The 17,005-nt window shown below is 31.1% G+C and overlaps 1 protein-coding gene across 1 annotated transcript in view; it reads left to right on the forward strand.

The window, feature by feature from the left end:
* Window positions 1-14,316, forward strand: part of ANKRD50 (Ankyrin repeat domain-containing protein 50) — a gene marked incomplete at its 5' end in the record, with an annotated part of 46,765 nt that extends 32,449 nt beyond the window's left edge. Inside the window, 5 exons of the mRNA XM_051218468.1 lie at window positions 345-563; window positions 2,861-3,061; window positions 4,526-4,901; window positions 8,370-8,744; window positions 13,275-14,316. Of these exons, the coding sequence (XP_051073965.1) occupies window positions 345-563; window positions 2,861-3,061; window positions 4,526-4,901; window positions 8,370-8,744; window positions 13,275-13,861 (1,758 nt within the window). The 3' untranslated portion in view covers window positions 13,862-14,316. The remainder of the gene's footprint in view (window positions 1-344; window positions 564-2,860; window positions 3,062-4,525; window positions 4,902-8,369; window positions 8,745-13,274) is intronic.
* Window positions 14,317-17,005: the final 2,689 nt, after the last annotated feature.

Here is a 17,005-nt window from a genome sequence, read left to right on the forward strand (position 1 = left end):
TAACTGACTGCTATCGTAAATGAAAAATATCTCTATGATTATGTATCAGAAAGTGAATCATTAAAGGTTTTTTTAATTACATCGAAAATATAAAAGTACGGTATATATGTACGTTTGAGATTGAGAATTTATCAACCTATTCATATCTTGTTACGCACAATAATGCAAAATATATTACACCTTTCGGAAAATTGTATATATATAATCATTTATCATTACAATTACATATCCTTCCGCTTGATTTTTTATATATCTAATAATTTATGTATTTTAGCATTCTGAAACAAGCTAAAGATTTATTAGTTTTTAAATAATTACTATTTCGTTATACTTCTTTTATAAAGGATGCTTACGGTCGAACTACCCTTTACATGTTAGCTTTAGAAGGCCAACTTGATATGGCTGATTTACTTTTACACTGTCCAGCTCCTGGTGCATCATCACGTCCAGGCTCAAGTCGATTAATTGGTGCGAATCCCGTTTTATCAGATGATGAAGGACGTTTCCCACTTCATGTAGTTACATGGCTTGGGAATGTTAATTTTGTTCGTATATTGTTACAGGTAATAGAATAAATTATATTTGTAAATTTCGCTTAAATTGAGTTGTGAGTTGTTAAATGTTGAAAGAAATCAAACAAACATGTGAGCTACTGTTTAAAATGAATTGCGCTCTGCCGTGCGAAGTTCTTCAATGTAACTAATAATGAAAGGTGTCTCGAACGTTGGTGGAGCAGCCTAGATTTATTTATGGAAATCATTAGTTTTTCATAACTTTTATATTCAAGTATACACATGGTTTCAGAATAATCATGATTTTTCCGACTTCTTTAGGTCCTATTTTTATCTGGACAGTACGGCTAGGTCCAAAATTCAAGTTGATGGTTTTACGTAGGCTGTCTCTAAAATTTTTACCATTGAGTATTACGGTGCCGCTTCATTCAGTTGTGCTCACACACTGACCAATGAATTACTGCCAGTTCATGTGATTAGGAAGAGAAATTATTTAGTATCCAGTTATCAAGTTGTATCAACTCTTTAAGTATGCAACTGATAAGTTGTTGTATTACATTCGTGTTAAGTTACAAGCCTGTTATATATATATATATATATATATATATATATATATATATATATATATATAACAAGGTTGTAACAACAGTTTTATAGTCTACCTGAATTTCGAGTTATCAAATAATCCATTAGGCGTAACTGTTAGTGAAACTGGAAGTTTGACTAGGTTATTAATTTTCTCTAATTTATATGATGAGTTACGTGGTAAAAAGCACACAAACAGATGCAAGATTGATATGACTAAATTTGCTAACAAGTTCGTATATTATTTCAATATAGTCTGCTTTTATTCCTCTCATTATCTGTAATTTATTCTGCTAATAAAAATCGACACCCCTCAAGCTGTGAAATTATCTCACTATTTTTGGGACCGTCTTCACAGAGAACGACGGAGCCTTCAGAGGTTTTTAAGGAGTCAGAGAGTTTCCACTCAATCAGAACCTGATGGAGCTCTCTAAAATATGAACGTGGCGTGCTATGGTTGGGTGGTAGCATAACTTGCTTCCTTGTGGATTGGCTGAATTTCAATGATGTTATAACCAACGCTTATAGCTATAAATACATATGCGTTTTTCCACATCTTCGATCCTTACTCCAGCTTTCTTCTCCCTTCTAATTTGCGACTGCGGGGTTCTATACATTCTAGTGCCGTTAGTTTTATATCGCACTCTGCGTTGCTCATGTAGAGAACGTAACAACTATCAAACAAACCTAAAAGTCATGCTGTTACCCATTTTCTTACTTCTGATGTTATTTATTTGACAGAAATCATTAACATTTCACAGCCTCATCATAAAGATATTTTATTGTAAACAACTTGAACTCATAAGTACTATGTATACGTGTGACATTGTTTTATATTGATGAAATTGATCATATATAAAAGAATATTTATTTGAAAACTTTGATTGAACTATAGTTGCCCTTCATTTACTTCTTTTTTAAGCTGTAAAATAAATAATTTTTAATACCAGATTTTTCATCATTAAAGTACTATGAATATGGCAATATAACCTTGAAAGTTTACCAGTAAAATTGATGATCACATTTCTATGATTTTACCATAGATTGATAGACTTGAATGTCACATGTTATGTAATATGCAAGTAATCAATCCGTACTGGCCAACTAGAATATTTCCATTTTATGTGTTCAAGTGTGTTCAAATTAAATCACGAAGCATTTCTAATAAACTGTAAAACGAATTTTCTTTTTTGATCCTTTAGAGAAGTAATGGACTGATTATATATATATATATATATATATATATATATATATATATATATATATATATATATATATATATATATATATATATAACTACTAACGACGCATTGAAGCTTAGCTTTTATTCAACAGGTAGATTTGCCGGAAAGCTACAATTAAATTTTTATTTGAAATGACTTAGATTTTCCTGTTGTTGATATCTTTGGCTGAAATTTGATTGGTCATGGTCGGCATATAGGTGTCCGGTTTTGGACTGCCTCGATGTAGCCATTATTCAGGCTCATTTAACTGATGAGTCTCAAATTGAATGAAACACACATTCTGAATCTTCTAGTTCCATTCAATCCATACCATACAGTTCAAACGTTTCAGATATGCTGACTTATCTGAGTGTCTACCATATATCAGTAATATATCTGCTTTCAGTTTTAAAATCCGTCTACTTATTCTGTTTGTTTCCTAAGAAAAACTACTTTCATTAATTTTAAAATCTCTTTACAGTATTTTACATAGTTTTATCTATCTAACAGTCTATTTAATATCACTATGCATTTTTCCAGGCTGGAACACCAGTAGATATTCGTGATCGAGAAGGTAGAACACCTTTACAACTTGCAGCATGGCAGGGTCACGCTGAAATATGTCATATATTACTGAATGAAGGGAATGCTAGAGTGGATGCAGTTTGTAGTCAAGGCGCAACAGCTTTATGCATCGCTGCACAAGAAGGTCATTTGAGTGTTTGTAAAGTATTACTACATGTAGGTGTTTTTTGTTCTTCTGTATTACAATAAAAATATATTTAAAGCTGATCAACAGTTATTTATTTCAGGTGCTTATTTATTAATATGAATAACAGTTTTATATTAATGTACATTTTTTAATCACCTAACTATCTTTTAAAGATACTACAAAATTAATGTGAAACGCTTAAAAAAATAAAAATGACGATTTTTCATAAAGTTTATATTTTCAGTGTACATAATTATTTCACTATAGATCATACGGCCTAAGAGAGTTTTTTTCATCAATATGAAGGTAGTAATTCGCTTTCAAACTGAATCGTATAGTATATATTAGTGATTAGCTTCAGTCATAACTCTCTATTTAATCAGCACTTCGGAAGTAGTTTACCAGACATTCCATATTCATCAGTATTATTATTTTTCATAATTCATTTGGAAGCCCTCTTATGATATGATCAACTCCTTCATAAACTGTAGGGAAGCTTCCTGCTGGTTAGACACTGACACTTTTTACTTTTCAATTTCAGTCGATTCCCAGTATGGTATAACAATCATGTTATATCATCGATGGATAACTTTCTTCATTCTGATATTATTGACTATACAATTAACGACTTCTCGCTGGAGTGTAGTATGCTTAATCCGTTATTGTAAAGTGAATTCATAAGCAACTATTTTTTCACTGATTAAACACGAATGAAGAACAACGAAGTAAACATTAGGAGTCGAAACACAAATTTATAAGAACTTTAAAGTAGATTCACCAATGTAATCCTAAGTAAAGAAGCTACTTCAAAACAACTGTATTCAGTTAGGAAGATAAATGAAGATGGTTCAGCTTCTATTTATAATATACGTCTTTACACGTTCCAGTGTAGAAACAGTCTGTGGTCATAGAAAGCGGCTAAGAAGTCAGTAACAAGGGTTCAAGTAGAAGACCTATCAAAGTCTTAGTCAACATGAATTGAATATTTACACCAATGATTTATTACCAATATAAATGTTTCCTAATCAAAAATTCATATTCAGTTGTTTTAATTTTACCACCCTTGTTACAAGCCTTTCAGTTTATTTCTGCTTCACTTACACATCATCGTACCATGATTAGTTGTATTATACATGTGTTATGTTTCAAGAGTTAAGTGTTTTAAATTACCGAAGTCAGAAATGATCTCTAAATAATAAATCGGCATAATGAATTGTAACTTATAACTATTTTACTTCTCTTTAACTTATTAAAAATTGCGAAAATTTATGAATATTAAAAAAGCAGTACAATTACCTCTGCTATAAAAATAAACTTTTGTAGCTGTCAATACTAATGACTGCTATATGTTTACCTTAAATTATTTCGCTGATTTTCCTACTGACTACTCATACTGTATCAGTATTTGAACTGTCTTTTCAAGAAAATAAATTATATTCATTTTTATTCACAATGTAATGTATACATATCTAATTTTTATTTGCTTCTGTCAGGCTAATGCTAATCCATCACAAGCTGATTCACATGGACGTACACCATATCGTGTTGCACTGAAGGCAGGACATTTAGAAATATGTAAACTTTTAGAGTTATGTCAATCTAATTTCAATATGGTCAGTAGTCATTGGACAAATAATAGCCATCATGAATTTTATCAACACAAACAAATAATCAAAGACTTAAAGAACAGACGTGATTCGGATAAAGTTGCACAGCATTCAACAATTCCACAACAGAACTACTCATTACAAAGTGAACAAATTCCATCAGATAGTCTTGACAATATGGATAGTAGTGAATTTCATAGATTAAGAAATAAAATGTTAAATCAAGGTGTTTCATCCCATCAACCTATGAATTTATCGAAATGTTAGTTAATTCTTTTTGGTTAAACATATGTATTTGATCTTTAGTGTTTTGATGTAAATTCTAAAATCGATATCTTAAGGGTTTATAATTTAGATTTGAATTTGTTAGCCTTTGTTAGGATATGGAATCCATTAAGTGATTTTTTAGTGTTAAGTCAAGTTTTGGTTATCAAGCATCACTTCATTACAGATGCCGATGTTTCCTTGTTTAGTTCTTTTACTTATTTCTTTATTTATTCATTCAATGAGTCTGCATCTTAACATAACCTGATCATAATCAAAATCAAATAACGGCAACTGATAAGGACGAACAATTAAAAAATAATCTTAAACATTCCATAAATCGGAAAGTTTGATTATTGTTGCGAATTATTTGTTAATATACGAGTATCTGTAGCTAGAAGTAATGAGTTGAATCTCAATATAAACATCAAAACTGGGGTTTAGATAAATCCAGTTGACGAGTCACAAAGAGGACGTAACGTGGACAATCAGAATAAAACATCTGTTATGATATCAAATTTAGAGATTAATGCATTCATTGCTGACTTATGGATCCATGTCTTTGACACTATTTTAAAACATATCATGGTCCACTGTCAGATGGATTTCAGTTATCGTACCCGATTGCTGTAATGGGTAATTTAAAAAATAAAGAGCTTCAATAGAAAATACGCCAAATTAAAAAAGATTGACTCATGAAATCTAAGACACTTTTCAATAAAAACTCGTATCATAAGCGGTTAGTATTGTCATTATCGACGTGTGTGTATACATTCTGATCTATCATCTATTTGGCCATTTTGAAACCGATTTCCTAACACTTTTCTAGTCTCATAAAGTTCTCTACTCTTGAATCTTGAACAAAACCAGAATAGGATGTGTGGAAGAAACTCCGTGTACATAAGACAAGTATATATTTAGGATAACGTGAGACTGAGGTTCTAGAAGCTTTTAATATCCATGTCTAAATTAGTAAAAAAAAATCCAGTGATTATTCAATCAGAATAATTAAAGCTTAATTAGTCGTTTTCTGAACTTTTATTGGAATTAGCTAAAAAGACACTGATTAGTTAAATTAATTTAAAAGATTTCCTGGCTTTTAAAAACTATTTTGTTAAATTACTGAGGGCTTATAACAGCACTACAAAATTCTATTATTATCGTCATAATTAAACTAACCTATGATTATATCAAATGAATTATCTAAATGATTTTAAACTATTAAAAATTTCAATTGTATAAATTAAAACAAGATACATAAACTGTCAGTATTGTTTTCAATTAAATTTTCATCACTCCAAAAAGTTCATTAGTCTATGATGATAATGAATTGATGTAGATAACTAATCATAATAAATACGGAATAAAATTTACACTAATGTAACAAGTATATCAACTTATCATAAACAATTACTTCATCACGAATAGTCCATCAAAATGTACTAATATGAACCACATAACAACTAACTAATAAAAATTTTATAATAAGAAATATACAAATCAATTAGTTTTAATATAGAAATAATAAAAAAAGGATATAAAAGTTAGCCAAATATTTTAGTGTGAATATGTGATGATATCTTCAATTATTACGTGTATATATCAATATAAATATAACATTGTTTATCTAAGTAAACCTTAGTAAAAATCCTATTGGAAACAATATCCTCTGTTGACATCAAACTTTTGAATATTTATTCCCTAAAAACCAATCATAACGTTATGTTTTAATGAATATTTAAATAAACGTGGTTTGATAAGTAAATATGCTTCCATTTTATATTTTCATCAAAAAAATAAACAATAAATATGAATGGTGCTATCAGCTGTTAATAACTATATAACCATATAACAAACAACATGTGATTGTTTTTAAAGTAAATTTTAAAGAAATATACATCAAACTTAGTGAATATGATCTTTTAAAAGAAAAGTGATACGTTTGCATTACAGTCCGTTTTGGTATCATTGTAATATTTAATAGTATTCAGTTGTTTATTGATTATATACAAATCAATTGTGGTTTGTATACTGAATAAGGTGGTTCTTGAATATGTCTAAATCTTTATACAAGTTTAAACTATAAGACATGAAAAGCAAAAATGGATGGTGGCTAGCAGTGAAATCCAGGACGCACTTTTCATCCTATTTGGGATTTATCATCTGGATGTACCTGTATCACAGAGTTGATGTCTACTCTGGGACTAAAACCCAGTACCAGTTGCTTCAAACGCCATCACGTTATCCACTTAGCTACTGAGTTCTGATTACTACTTGCTTGTGCGATGGGGTGAAGTTTAAAGTCATTTTGTAATATTTGTTTGAATCTTCTCATTGATGTTTATGATCAATTGCAACCGTTTGTAGTGCTACATTTTGAAGTGGTGATTCGACTGTCTTTGTTTTGGTAAAGATAAAAATCTGTAATGAGACCACTGTCAAATACATAGATACATAGATAGATAGATGATAGATATAGTACCATAGTTGTAAAGAGAGCTTATGTTACATCATTGCACTAAATAAAAATGATAGTCCATCAGTCATGTCGTCAGGGAGGATTAAAAACAAATTGAACTCTCGATATTTCTGCATTGTTGAAATATATTTCAACTAGTTATATTACTAAGACTTATTGACATACTAGTTTAAACCATAAATCTTCTGGTTAACTGTTTGTTTATTTTTATTTAAATAGTTGAGATCATGAGTCAATTGAAGCTAGACCACCATGGAAAACCTTGAAGCACTGGACGGCCGTTTCGTCCTATTGCGCAACTCCTCAGCAGTGTGGGATCGCAGATGCTATAATATCCACAAAAACCCCTTCTGATATTTTTATTTACATGGAAATAACCAAAAAACAATAAAAATACAATTTGTCCGAGTAAAACGCCTCACAGTTTTACTAAAAACATTTCTTTCCACTGTGTAAAAAACTGATTATTGGTGAATAAGCATATTTAAAATATATTTATTACGGCTAAATATATGTAGATACTCAAAAAAGGACCTAAATCAGATTCTTAAAATCTGATCGAACTGATTGAATATGAAAAAACGTCAACTTTTTATAAGTGGATTTTATTCATATAAACCATCTAAGGTTATTGCTTTTCTTATGCTCTCTGAGTATGACTGTTTGACATACTGGTCATTTACTAGAACTTCATTTTTACTGTTGCTAAGCAAAATTAAACTTCAGGCATTATTTACTGATTGTGTTTATATCATTCTGTAAGTTAATCTTTATATTAGTAAGATAATCTTTTGCATCTTTGATTATATAATGTTAAAACAAAACAGGAAATGAGTATGTAAACAAGTGATCTAAATTATTCCTAATAAAAAATATGACATCTTACTAATTTATAATCAACAAATTAATATATATATATATGCATCTACAAACTCACATTATTATCAACCCTCCCACGTATTTAATTTTTCTTTAAAAATATAACAGTGTATTACGAGGATGATGATCCATATGCAAGACCACCTGAATTATTGACAGCAGGATTTGTACCGTCGAAAACAACTGTAGGTGGTGGCGGACAATTTCAAACCTCTAGCTTACGTGATAATCTTCTTATGTCCGAAGTGAAAGGAAACTGTAGCCAAGATATCAATCTGAAATCCGGTTATCCAGTAGATCAAAGTCATCATCCGGTTGAAAAAAAATGGAATAATCAAAATTATTATCATCCACAACCTTGTAGTACACAAATTAATCATATCCCGGCATCTTGCAGTTCAAATTCTGGATATCCTTTACAGATGATATATCCCAGTGAAAGTAATCACCTTCAGGGTAGAGTAGATCAACCCCAAATACCAGGCTAGTTGTATTTTTTTATATTCAATCTTTATGGAGTTCTTTTAATTATTTATACTATTTTTTTCTGACTGAAAGCCAAACCATAACACTATTTTACATGATAAAATAATTAAACTGATCAGATGTTCTTTCATAAATTTTGACTTGTTTACTAAGATATCTTTAGAGCTATAAATTAATTTTGAAAACAATCAGAGGTATATATTATTGAGGAAAACTTGAGCGTAATCACTGTTGAATACTTTTATACTCGTTGTTACTAGAAAATTTTAGGCATTCGATAAGAAATTATGAACCATGATTTTGTACTGGTTCGTACTCACGGATTAATTATGTCTACAATTTTTAGGGATTTCTCTCCTAAATATTGTAACCTGAATCACACAGTAACACACTCAAGAACGTTATGACTGAGCCGTTCTCTAAGTTTTCATTTGATAGGAGATGCAATTGTAGTCAATATATTGTCCTTTATGAATTATGCTTTACAATATTGACATAGATATTGGTTTCTTCACTTTTCATAACAGATATATTCTATTCTGTTCTAAGAACCTTCTACATTGTTACTCATTACTGAAAAATTTATCGTTTGTTAACTCGCCTACCTGTAAGTCATTGTTATTTGGAAAAGAGAATATTTTTAAACAGTTACTCTTACCAATTACAGATTTATTCACTATTCTACCGTCCATGTTAAAAATATCATTTCTGTTTCAGTGATGTCAATAATTGTGGCTAAATTTATCACTTTCTAATAGCTATCCTTTTTCAAATTGGACATACAAACTATTTCAATTACTTTTGACAAAAGAGAAATAGTATAGAGTTTGCATTTTATCAATACCTTGAATAAGTCGATGTTATCTGAATTAATTTTACTCATGATCTGATCAATAATTAAACTGTCGTTATGTTAAAAATTGATTTAAGAAAATTATTTGTACGAAATTTCATCAATAAATTTATGGTTAAGTAATTCAACGTTGTGTTGTCAAGTTAAAAGACAAACTTCAGTCAGAAATAAATCGTGAATTAAATGGGTTTTTTTTTTGTAATTATCTGATGATTTTACGTTGACTTGTGTAAACTACAATCTTGATGTTACTAAGCATATTTACAATACAAAATAATTATCCAAACTAACTAGGCAAAACAGTGAAAAAAGATAATTTAGTAATGCTCTCAAATAAATAAATAAAGGTCTTAACAATGTTTTTTAGAGGGATATATATATATGATCCAGATATCATTCATTTTTGTAAACACGACATGAAGTAGCTTCAAAAACATTAATTTCATGATACATTTCAATTGTTTAAGTAAACTATTGTGTTATTAAATAAAAATAAATAGAATTCAGTGAAGAAAAATCTCCTTTCGATGAAATCATTTACTCAACCTGTACATTCGAATCTATGGTTATATAAAAAATATATGTCTATAGAAGAATAGAAAAGATTCCATCTTAAATTGGTTCAAGTCTCTTATAATCAAATGAGGTTACGCAATAATTAACTAGTAAGTAAAAAATGTAAGGATGAAAATAATTTACGGGTTAGATAATTGTCCAACTGACAAATATGAAAAACGATAAGCATAAACGTCATAATAATAAAAGCTGAATAATAATCAAGAAAACTTGTTTATAGATAATAATAATTACTGATTACAAATTAAAATTATAAAACACTAATTGAAAAAAACCCAATAATAATAGTAAACCGTAACATACTAGAAAAGGGAATTAGGGCCAAGGAAGGATGAGAGGCTGGACGTTTTATCTTTGCAAGCGAAATTCGGGCTTGAACTGATGGATTGCCAATGCCTCAGCAGTGCATAAGATTTTGATTCGACCTCCTTTTGATCCAATTCCCTTGACTGTGTAAATTGCTTTAAAAGAAGACTTCTTTGGATTGATGTGTCCACAGTTGATTAAATGCTCCTGTATTGGACTAGTACTTGTTTTGCATTCTCCTTTTAAAAGCCATGCCGGGTAGTGTTCTGAGATGCGTTTGAAAAGTGATCGGTTTGTGCGGTCAGTGGTTAACTGATATTTTACAACCCGTTAAAAATCACTTCATTAGGTGCAATTCTCTTGATTTCTTTGACTTGGTCGACTCAATTAGAAGTATCAATGTAAATCGTAGAAAGATGGTCTCATTTTATATCACTTCCCTATTTACAAATGTCTCCCTAATAGAAAATATATGTTTTTTTATGTGGCTATCTTGAAAATCATATTGATAATTTTGTCCCAAAACATCATGTAAAAAAGTTATTTCTACGTTGTACTCTCAAAGTGCCCTGATTGTTTCATGGCTAATCTGGAAAATACGGTACATCGACCAATAATTGGGAGATTTTATTTATACAAGAGATATATGGATGATAATTTCATTATTTGTGAAGAAGACATGGGCCTCAATGAAATTTTGAATAGTTTCAATAATTGTCATCCTTCAGTTCAATTCACTTTGGAAGCAGAGGCAAACAATAAATTTCATTTTGTTGATGTCCGATTGAAAAGAAGGCTGAATGGTTTTTTACAGAGATCTATATATAGAAAACCGACTTTGAATGAACAGTACACAAATTTCCATAGTTGGGCTCCACTGAGTAGAAAGAGGGACTTAATTCACTTTTTATCCTCAAGGATCAGGCGAATATGTTCTACTGACACAATAGATGATGAATTACTTCAAATTCAACAGGCACTCATTAGTAATCGTTATCCACCTAGATTCGTCAATAGTAACTTCACACCTAAACATCGTCCGGATACAGTGCCATTAGTACAAAAGAAAACCTTGACGGCTGCTGAGATCTTGATTAAACGGATTTCAAAATCGCTGAATGAAACGTTCTACTCAGCTAAACTCCGAATTATTTTCTCTAGCCGGCCTACCATTCATGGATGTGTTAAGGATAAACTTTCGCTTTGGACCACATCAATATGCATATACAAATTTACTTGCTCACGTGGGACAGGTTACATTGGCATATAACTATAAATATGAATGCACAGCTTAAGTGAATGATTTCGTTGAGAAAATTTTTCTTCACTGAATTTTCTTTACATTTGAATTGATTGACTTAGTTAATTGTATGAAACTAACCATTATGGCAACCAAATAGTTCTACCAAATATTGTTTACTAATTTTTCTAATGTAAATAGACAATTCATAATAATTTATTCGATTTTCTCATTTATTCATCTGTATTTAAACATGATCATTTTTGAAATTCTATCTTGACTAAAAATGAGATAAGAAATTTTGTTTTTCTTTTGTTGTTTACAAAATGCATTGACTGTTTTCTATATTAATATAAATTATATATAATGAATAATGTACTTTTTATTCATTATTTTCCTTTTGTTAATAAAATACAGTGAATAAATATACACTCTAGAGGTGCTTTTAAAAAATCATTTGATAAATCATTAATTTTATTTAGTTTGATAGAGTAATAATATTGAAATATCAGATGGGTTTTGTGGAGATCATAGTAATTTCAATGGTTAAGATCATGAGTCAGTTGAAACTAGACCACCATGGAAAACCTGAAAGCTGAGGAGTCCCACGATAGGACGAAATGGCCGTCCAGTGCTTCCAGGTTTTCCAAGGTGGTCTAGCTTCAACTGACTCATGATGATCTTAACTATTGAAATATTGAAATAATTAGTATCATGAATAGTTTTGTTGAGTGAATTTTGGAATCTAAGGAACTGTGAGAACTTATTTTGTTGGGATACAAAACTTTTTTGATTTTGTATACACTTAAATCTTCATGAGATGAAATTCGAATGTTCAAACTTTAAAATAGTATACAATTTCAAATTAAAGAGGAATGGCTTTTCAGTCGTACATAGTTTTATATAATTATTCAGGAGCCCTGAAAAATCGGTTGATGAGGTTATGAATCTTTATCAACTGAGGTTGCTTGCAGTTACTTTACGTAGAATAAACCATTACTTAATTCGATGAGCGGTATTATCTAGAGTAGAAATATACCAGAAGAAAGCGAAGGATAGCCAAAATAAGTCGTGGCATTAGTCTATCAGTTATTTGGCTGGTGTTCTTAGCCATATTAATAAATGAAAACTACCTTCTTGAGATCCGCGCAATAACCACAATCAGTGATTAATGACGTTGATTGACTTGGCTGACAATTAGTCACAGTTGATTATATACATTCACTCTTCTTCTGGCTCTAGATCTTGATTCTCGATATTCTCCCAGATTTGCCCTCTCGTTCTGTCTTTTTAAATCATCCTTTCCATTTATACTATCTTATCATCATTGTTAAAACAAAATATTTCAGCCCTTTAAAAACTTGTTATTTTCACCTCGTCATGCTAATATTTTATGACAACTTGAGCTAATGTACATTTATGCCAGACTATATATTGATTATACTTCATCTTCAACAAACTATCTTACAAATAATAACATGCAAGAACTGATATTTATAATCTGAAAAAGTAACATAACTTAAATGATTCATTTATTTCTATTTTTCTGCAGCTGTTAATTTTGTTCAGTATAATCCAATGATGTTCCCAGCTTCAGCTTATTGTCAAAAAGATTACCATCCCATAAAAAATCAATTCACTTCGCATCCATCAATCGTTGTTCCAACGAATAGAAAGCCCAATCTATCAATTGTAAAATCCGAAGTACCTGTTACACAAGTTACTAAAAATGCTTTACAGAAAACTACCCAAGTAGATGATAAACAATTTAATTGTAACAGAAATAATAAATATTTGCTGAATAATCAAAAAAGTATCCATTTTTTATCTAATGAATACAAACAAGTACAGAATACAGATAAAGAAACCTTTGTAAAGCATAAAAAGTTATTGTCAAGTAAGTTAGAATGTTTTGGTGGTCCAAGCTCATCGAGAGGACGACAAATAAATCAACGTAATAATAATATCACTAATAATTCCGACAATAGTGATGAATTGTATACAGAAGATTGTAAAAGTATGTTTTTTAAATCAGCAGTTGCCGGAGTATTCGGTTTCGGTAGTAAAAAACATAAGAAATCAACAAAACTGTCCTCGGGAAAACATGAATCTCCAGTACTTGGTTCAGGTGCATTATAGAAAGGATATTATTATGTTGATATTAATCAACCAATTCTTATTATGAAAAATATATTTCGATCACGCAGAAAGTTGGATCAGGAATACCAACGATGTTTGACGATCTGTTGTCTGTTTATTTTTTTCCAATTAATTCGTCGAATTTGTCTTTTAAATTCATTTTGTAAAATGGATTTACTTTCGTTTGAAAAAAAAAAGATTTACAATATGTATAAGCAAGAAATCTTTTTAAATAAATTAAGAAATGAACTCTGTAAGAATGTGTAATCTAATTAGGGAGAGTTCTATTTTGCAATGAGTTCACTGACAAAATCAGCATTTATTTATTGATTATTCATTTGTTTTCTTTTATTGACTTTTGTTTATAATGTTCAAATGAAGATGCATTAACGATTATTCAGAGCATTCAAAATTATCTTGTACAAAGTAATAAAATTAAACAATTAGCTGCATTTTTTGAGTACTTTTTTTATTAATTAGTGATCAGGAAAGGGTCAAGCAATCTTTGGTATGAAATTTTTACCACTAACATATCTTTATAGTATGGGATTTGCGGAGACCGTAACATTCTCAAAGTTAAAATCACGAGTTGATTTAAAGTAGATCATCGTCGGAAGTCTGGAAGCATTGGGCGACCATTTCGTCCTTGGATGTCAGTAGACATCTGCGATCCCGAACGCGGTCTCTTGCGTAAAAGCTTAGTTTACAGACCACTGAGCCAGCTTCTAGAGATAGTAATGTCTAACTACAGTCAACATGTGATCTTGCGCAACCCTTCATCCATTGCCTGGGGTGAATATCTGCCTCACACTAGACACGGATTGGAGTCAACTGATCACAGCTCCTCACTAGGACTCCAGGAGTTAATGGTGAAGCTAGTCACTAGCGAGCACATGATTGGTGATTAATGTCAAGTTCCTACACTATTACAGCATATTTATTAGCAGTAACAGTACATGTTTTCTCAATAAATAGGTCATTCATGTTAGCATTCCCTTTTGCATTAGCTAGCCTTCCTTTAACGAGTGCCCTCAACCATTATACAGTGTTAAACATTATTTGTACTTGTAATTAGACATTATTTAAAATAGATTTTAGTCGTTCTGTTTAGATGGGAGCCGAATGAAAATTATGATCTATATGTTCAACATAAAATAAACTGTGTAAGATTGTTTAGAAAGGATACTAAACGTAAGCAGTTATGTGATGGTATCCTCCTGTTGGAAAGTAGTGTTTATTGTTGCGCGATAGGTTATCAGTATTTTACTCGTCAACACTGACAAAATCAGCATTAGGTATTGTATAACTATTGAGATATTTGGTTGAAACCATTAACAACCGCTACAATGTAGTTCTTAGCAGTATTACTGTCAAAGTATTTAGAACTTTAATTTCAAATGTCTTGACTGATCAATTTTACTGCTGGATTAGTTGGAACATTGGTGTCAAATCGTGAGTACATAAGTGTACCTCATTGCTAACAAGTGATAAAATCCGTATATATTGGTCGCCCGGATTTAACCAACAATGTGTAAGACCACAATTGAACAGTGTCATTTAGAATATGTACATCCTGATTGGATAGGCGCGTTCTTGCCATTCAGTCACAAGAATTTCCAACAGAGATGGATAGTGGATAGTAACAAATAACGAGATGGAGTTTGGATCGAACGGTATTGCGCTCGCGTCCCAGAGGGTTTATCGACTACAGGATGCATGTAAATCTAATGTCCAAGCCTGTCAAAACCTAAAATCTTATACAAGATTTGACAGAAGTGTTTTTGAAGTCAATCATTCATCAGTAATTCGGACCTCACTTTTGGAATAGGAGTGTCGATTGGACTTCAAGTAGCTTCAGGTGACGCTGTTTGATGAATGGAAAAACAGTATTTCTTCTCTCACCTCCAAATGATAGGAAAATGTTGGTGTTTACCACAAGACATAGACATTGCCAAATCATCTGGCAGTTGGGTCACTGAATGTCGAACAGTCCATCGATCAACTTTACATCTGTTTGTAACTTATCCAGTTGTATAAACGAGACAAGATTAACAGTCGATTATAAATTCATCTTTCTGCTTAACCACTATCAAATATTTTTTATCAGAAACTACCCACAAAATGTTTTACTTATTTGGCCACTGCCTGCCTAATATGAAATTGTTGAGTTCCAAGGTCACATAGAGGATACGAATGCTAGAAATTCGCGGTTAGTTTGAACTATAAATTTCCTGCTATCATAGACCTCGTTTAGACTGTTCATCAGGCAATGCTACGTATTTCGCTTAAATTAATTCTGAACTTATACAAATTTAGTCTACAACACTGTGTTAATCCAAGGATTTAATCAAAAGTACCCCGCATATAATTCCGATTCCAACTACTGTCTACTAGAAATTTTCATTACTTGGAAGCAAGAATAACCCAGGCGAGTTTCATAACTGCATTAGGTTATTACTATAGTACTATGTTTATGATGCCTAATAACATTTTGTAATTACTTTCACGCAGTCATATATTCAGTCACTGCCGTCACGTTCTAGTCAAAATCACATACGTATATGACTCGCAAGATGACACTAAGGAAAAACGTCGTATTACCACACGTAATACGATATTTAAAGCTAGATAGTAAGCGCTTTGCATCAGCTTTTTACGAAATGACTACCTTAATTGAACCTTCTGAACTTTAGTTACATCAGTGGTAATCATTAAATAGTTTTTACTACACGACTTTATTTGTTGTTGTCTCACATGGTAAACCATGTATCGACTTCCTTATTACATGAAAGTCATCATAATTCCGCTTTCAGTTTATTTTTCAAGCCAAACGGGCTTGGGCAATACCTAAGTGGCCTCTGGAATTCTCCACAAACCCCACCACAGTTTTCGTGTGTTTGTATTTACACATCCAACTGTTATACTGATAATACCAAGACGGACTTTCAGCACAACTGTCAGTATATATAAGAACGATGTTATTTCGCCGTGACATTATGGAGCATCCGAACTACTGTGGTTATTCAACTTCGACGTCGTACTTTATTTTACGAGATAGTTTTCTCGCAGTTTTTATGTAACAGGTGATTTAGGTACATCAATCGGCTGTTCAACTTCTCGACGAGATAATATCTGTCCGGTTCA

Source organism: Schistosoma haematobium, chromosome 1 (assembly GCF_000699445.3).
Source record: "Schistosoma haematobium chromosome 1, whole genome shotgun sequence".
NCBI lineage: Eukaryota > Metazoa > Platyhelminthes > Trematoda > Strigeidida > Schistosomatidae > Schistosoma > Schistosoma haematobium.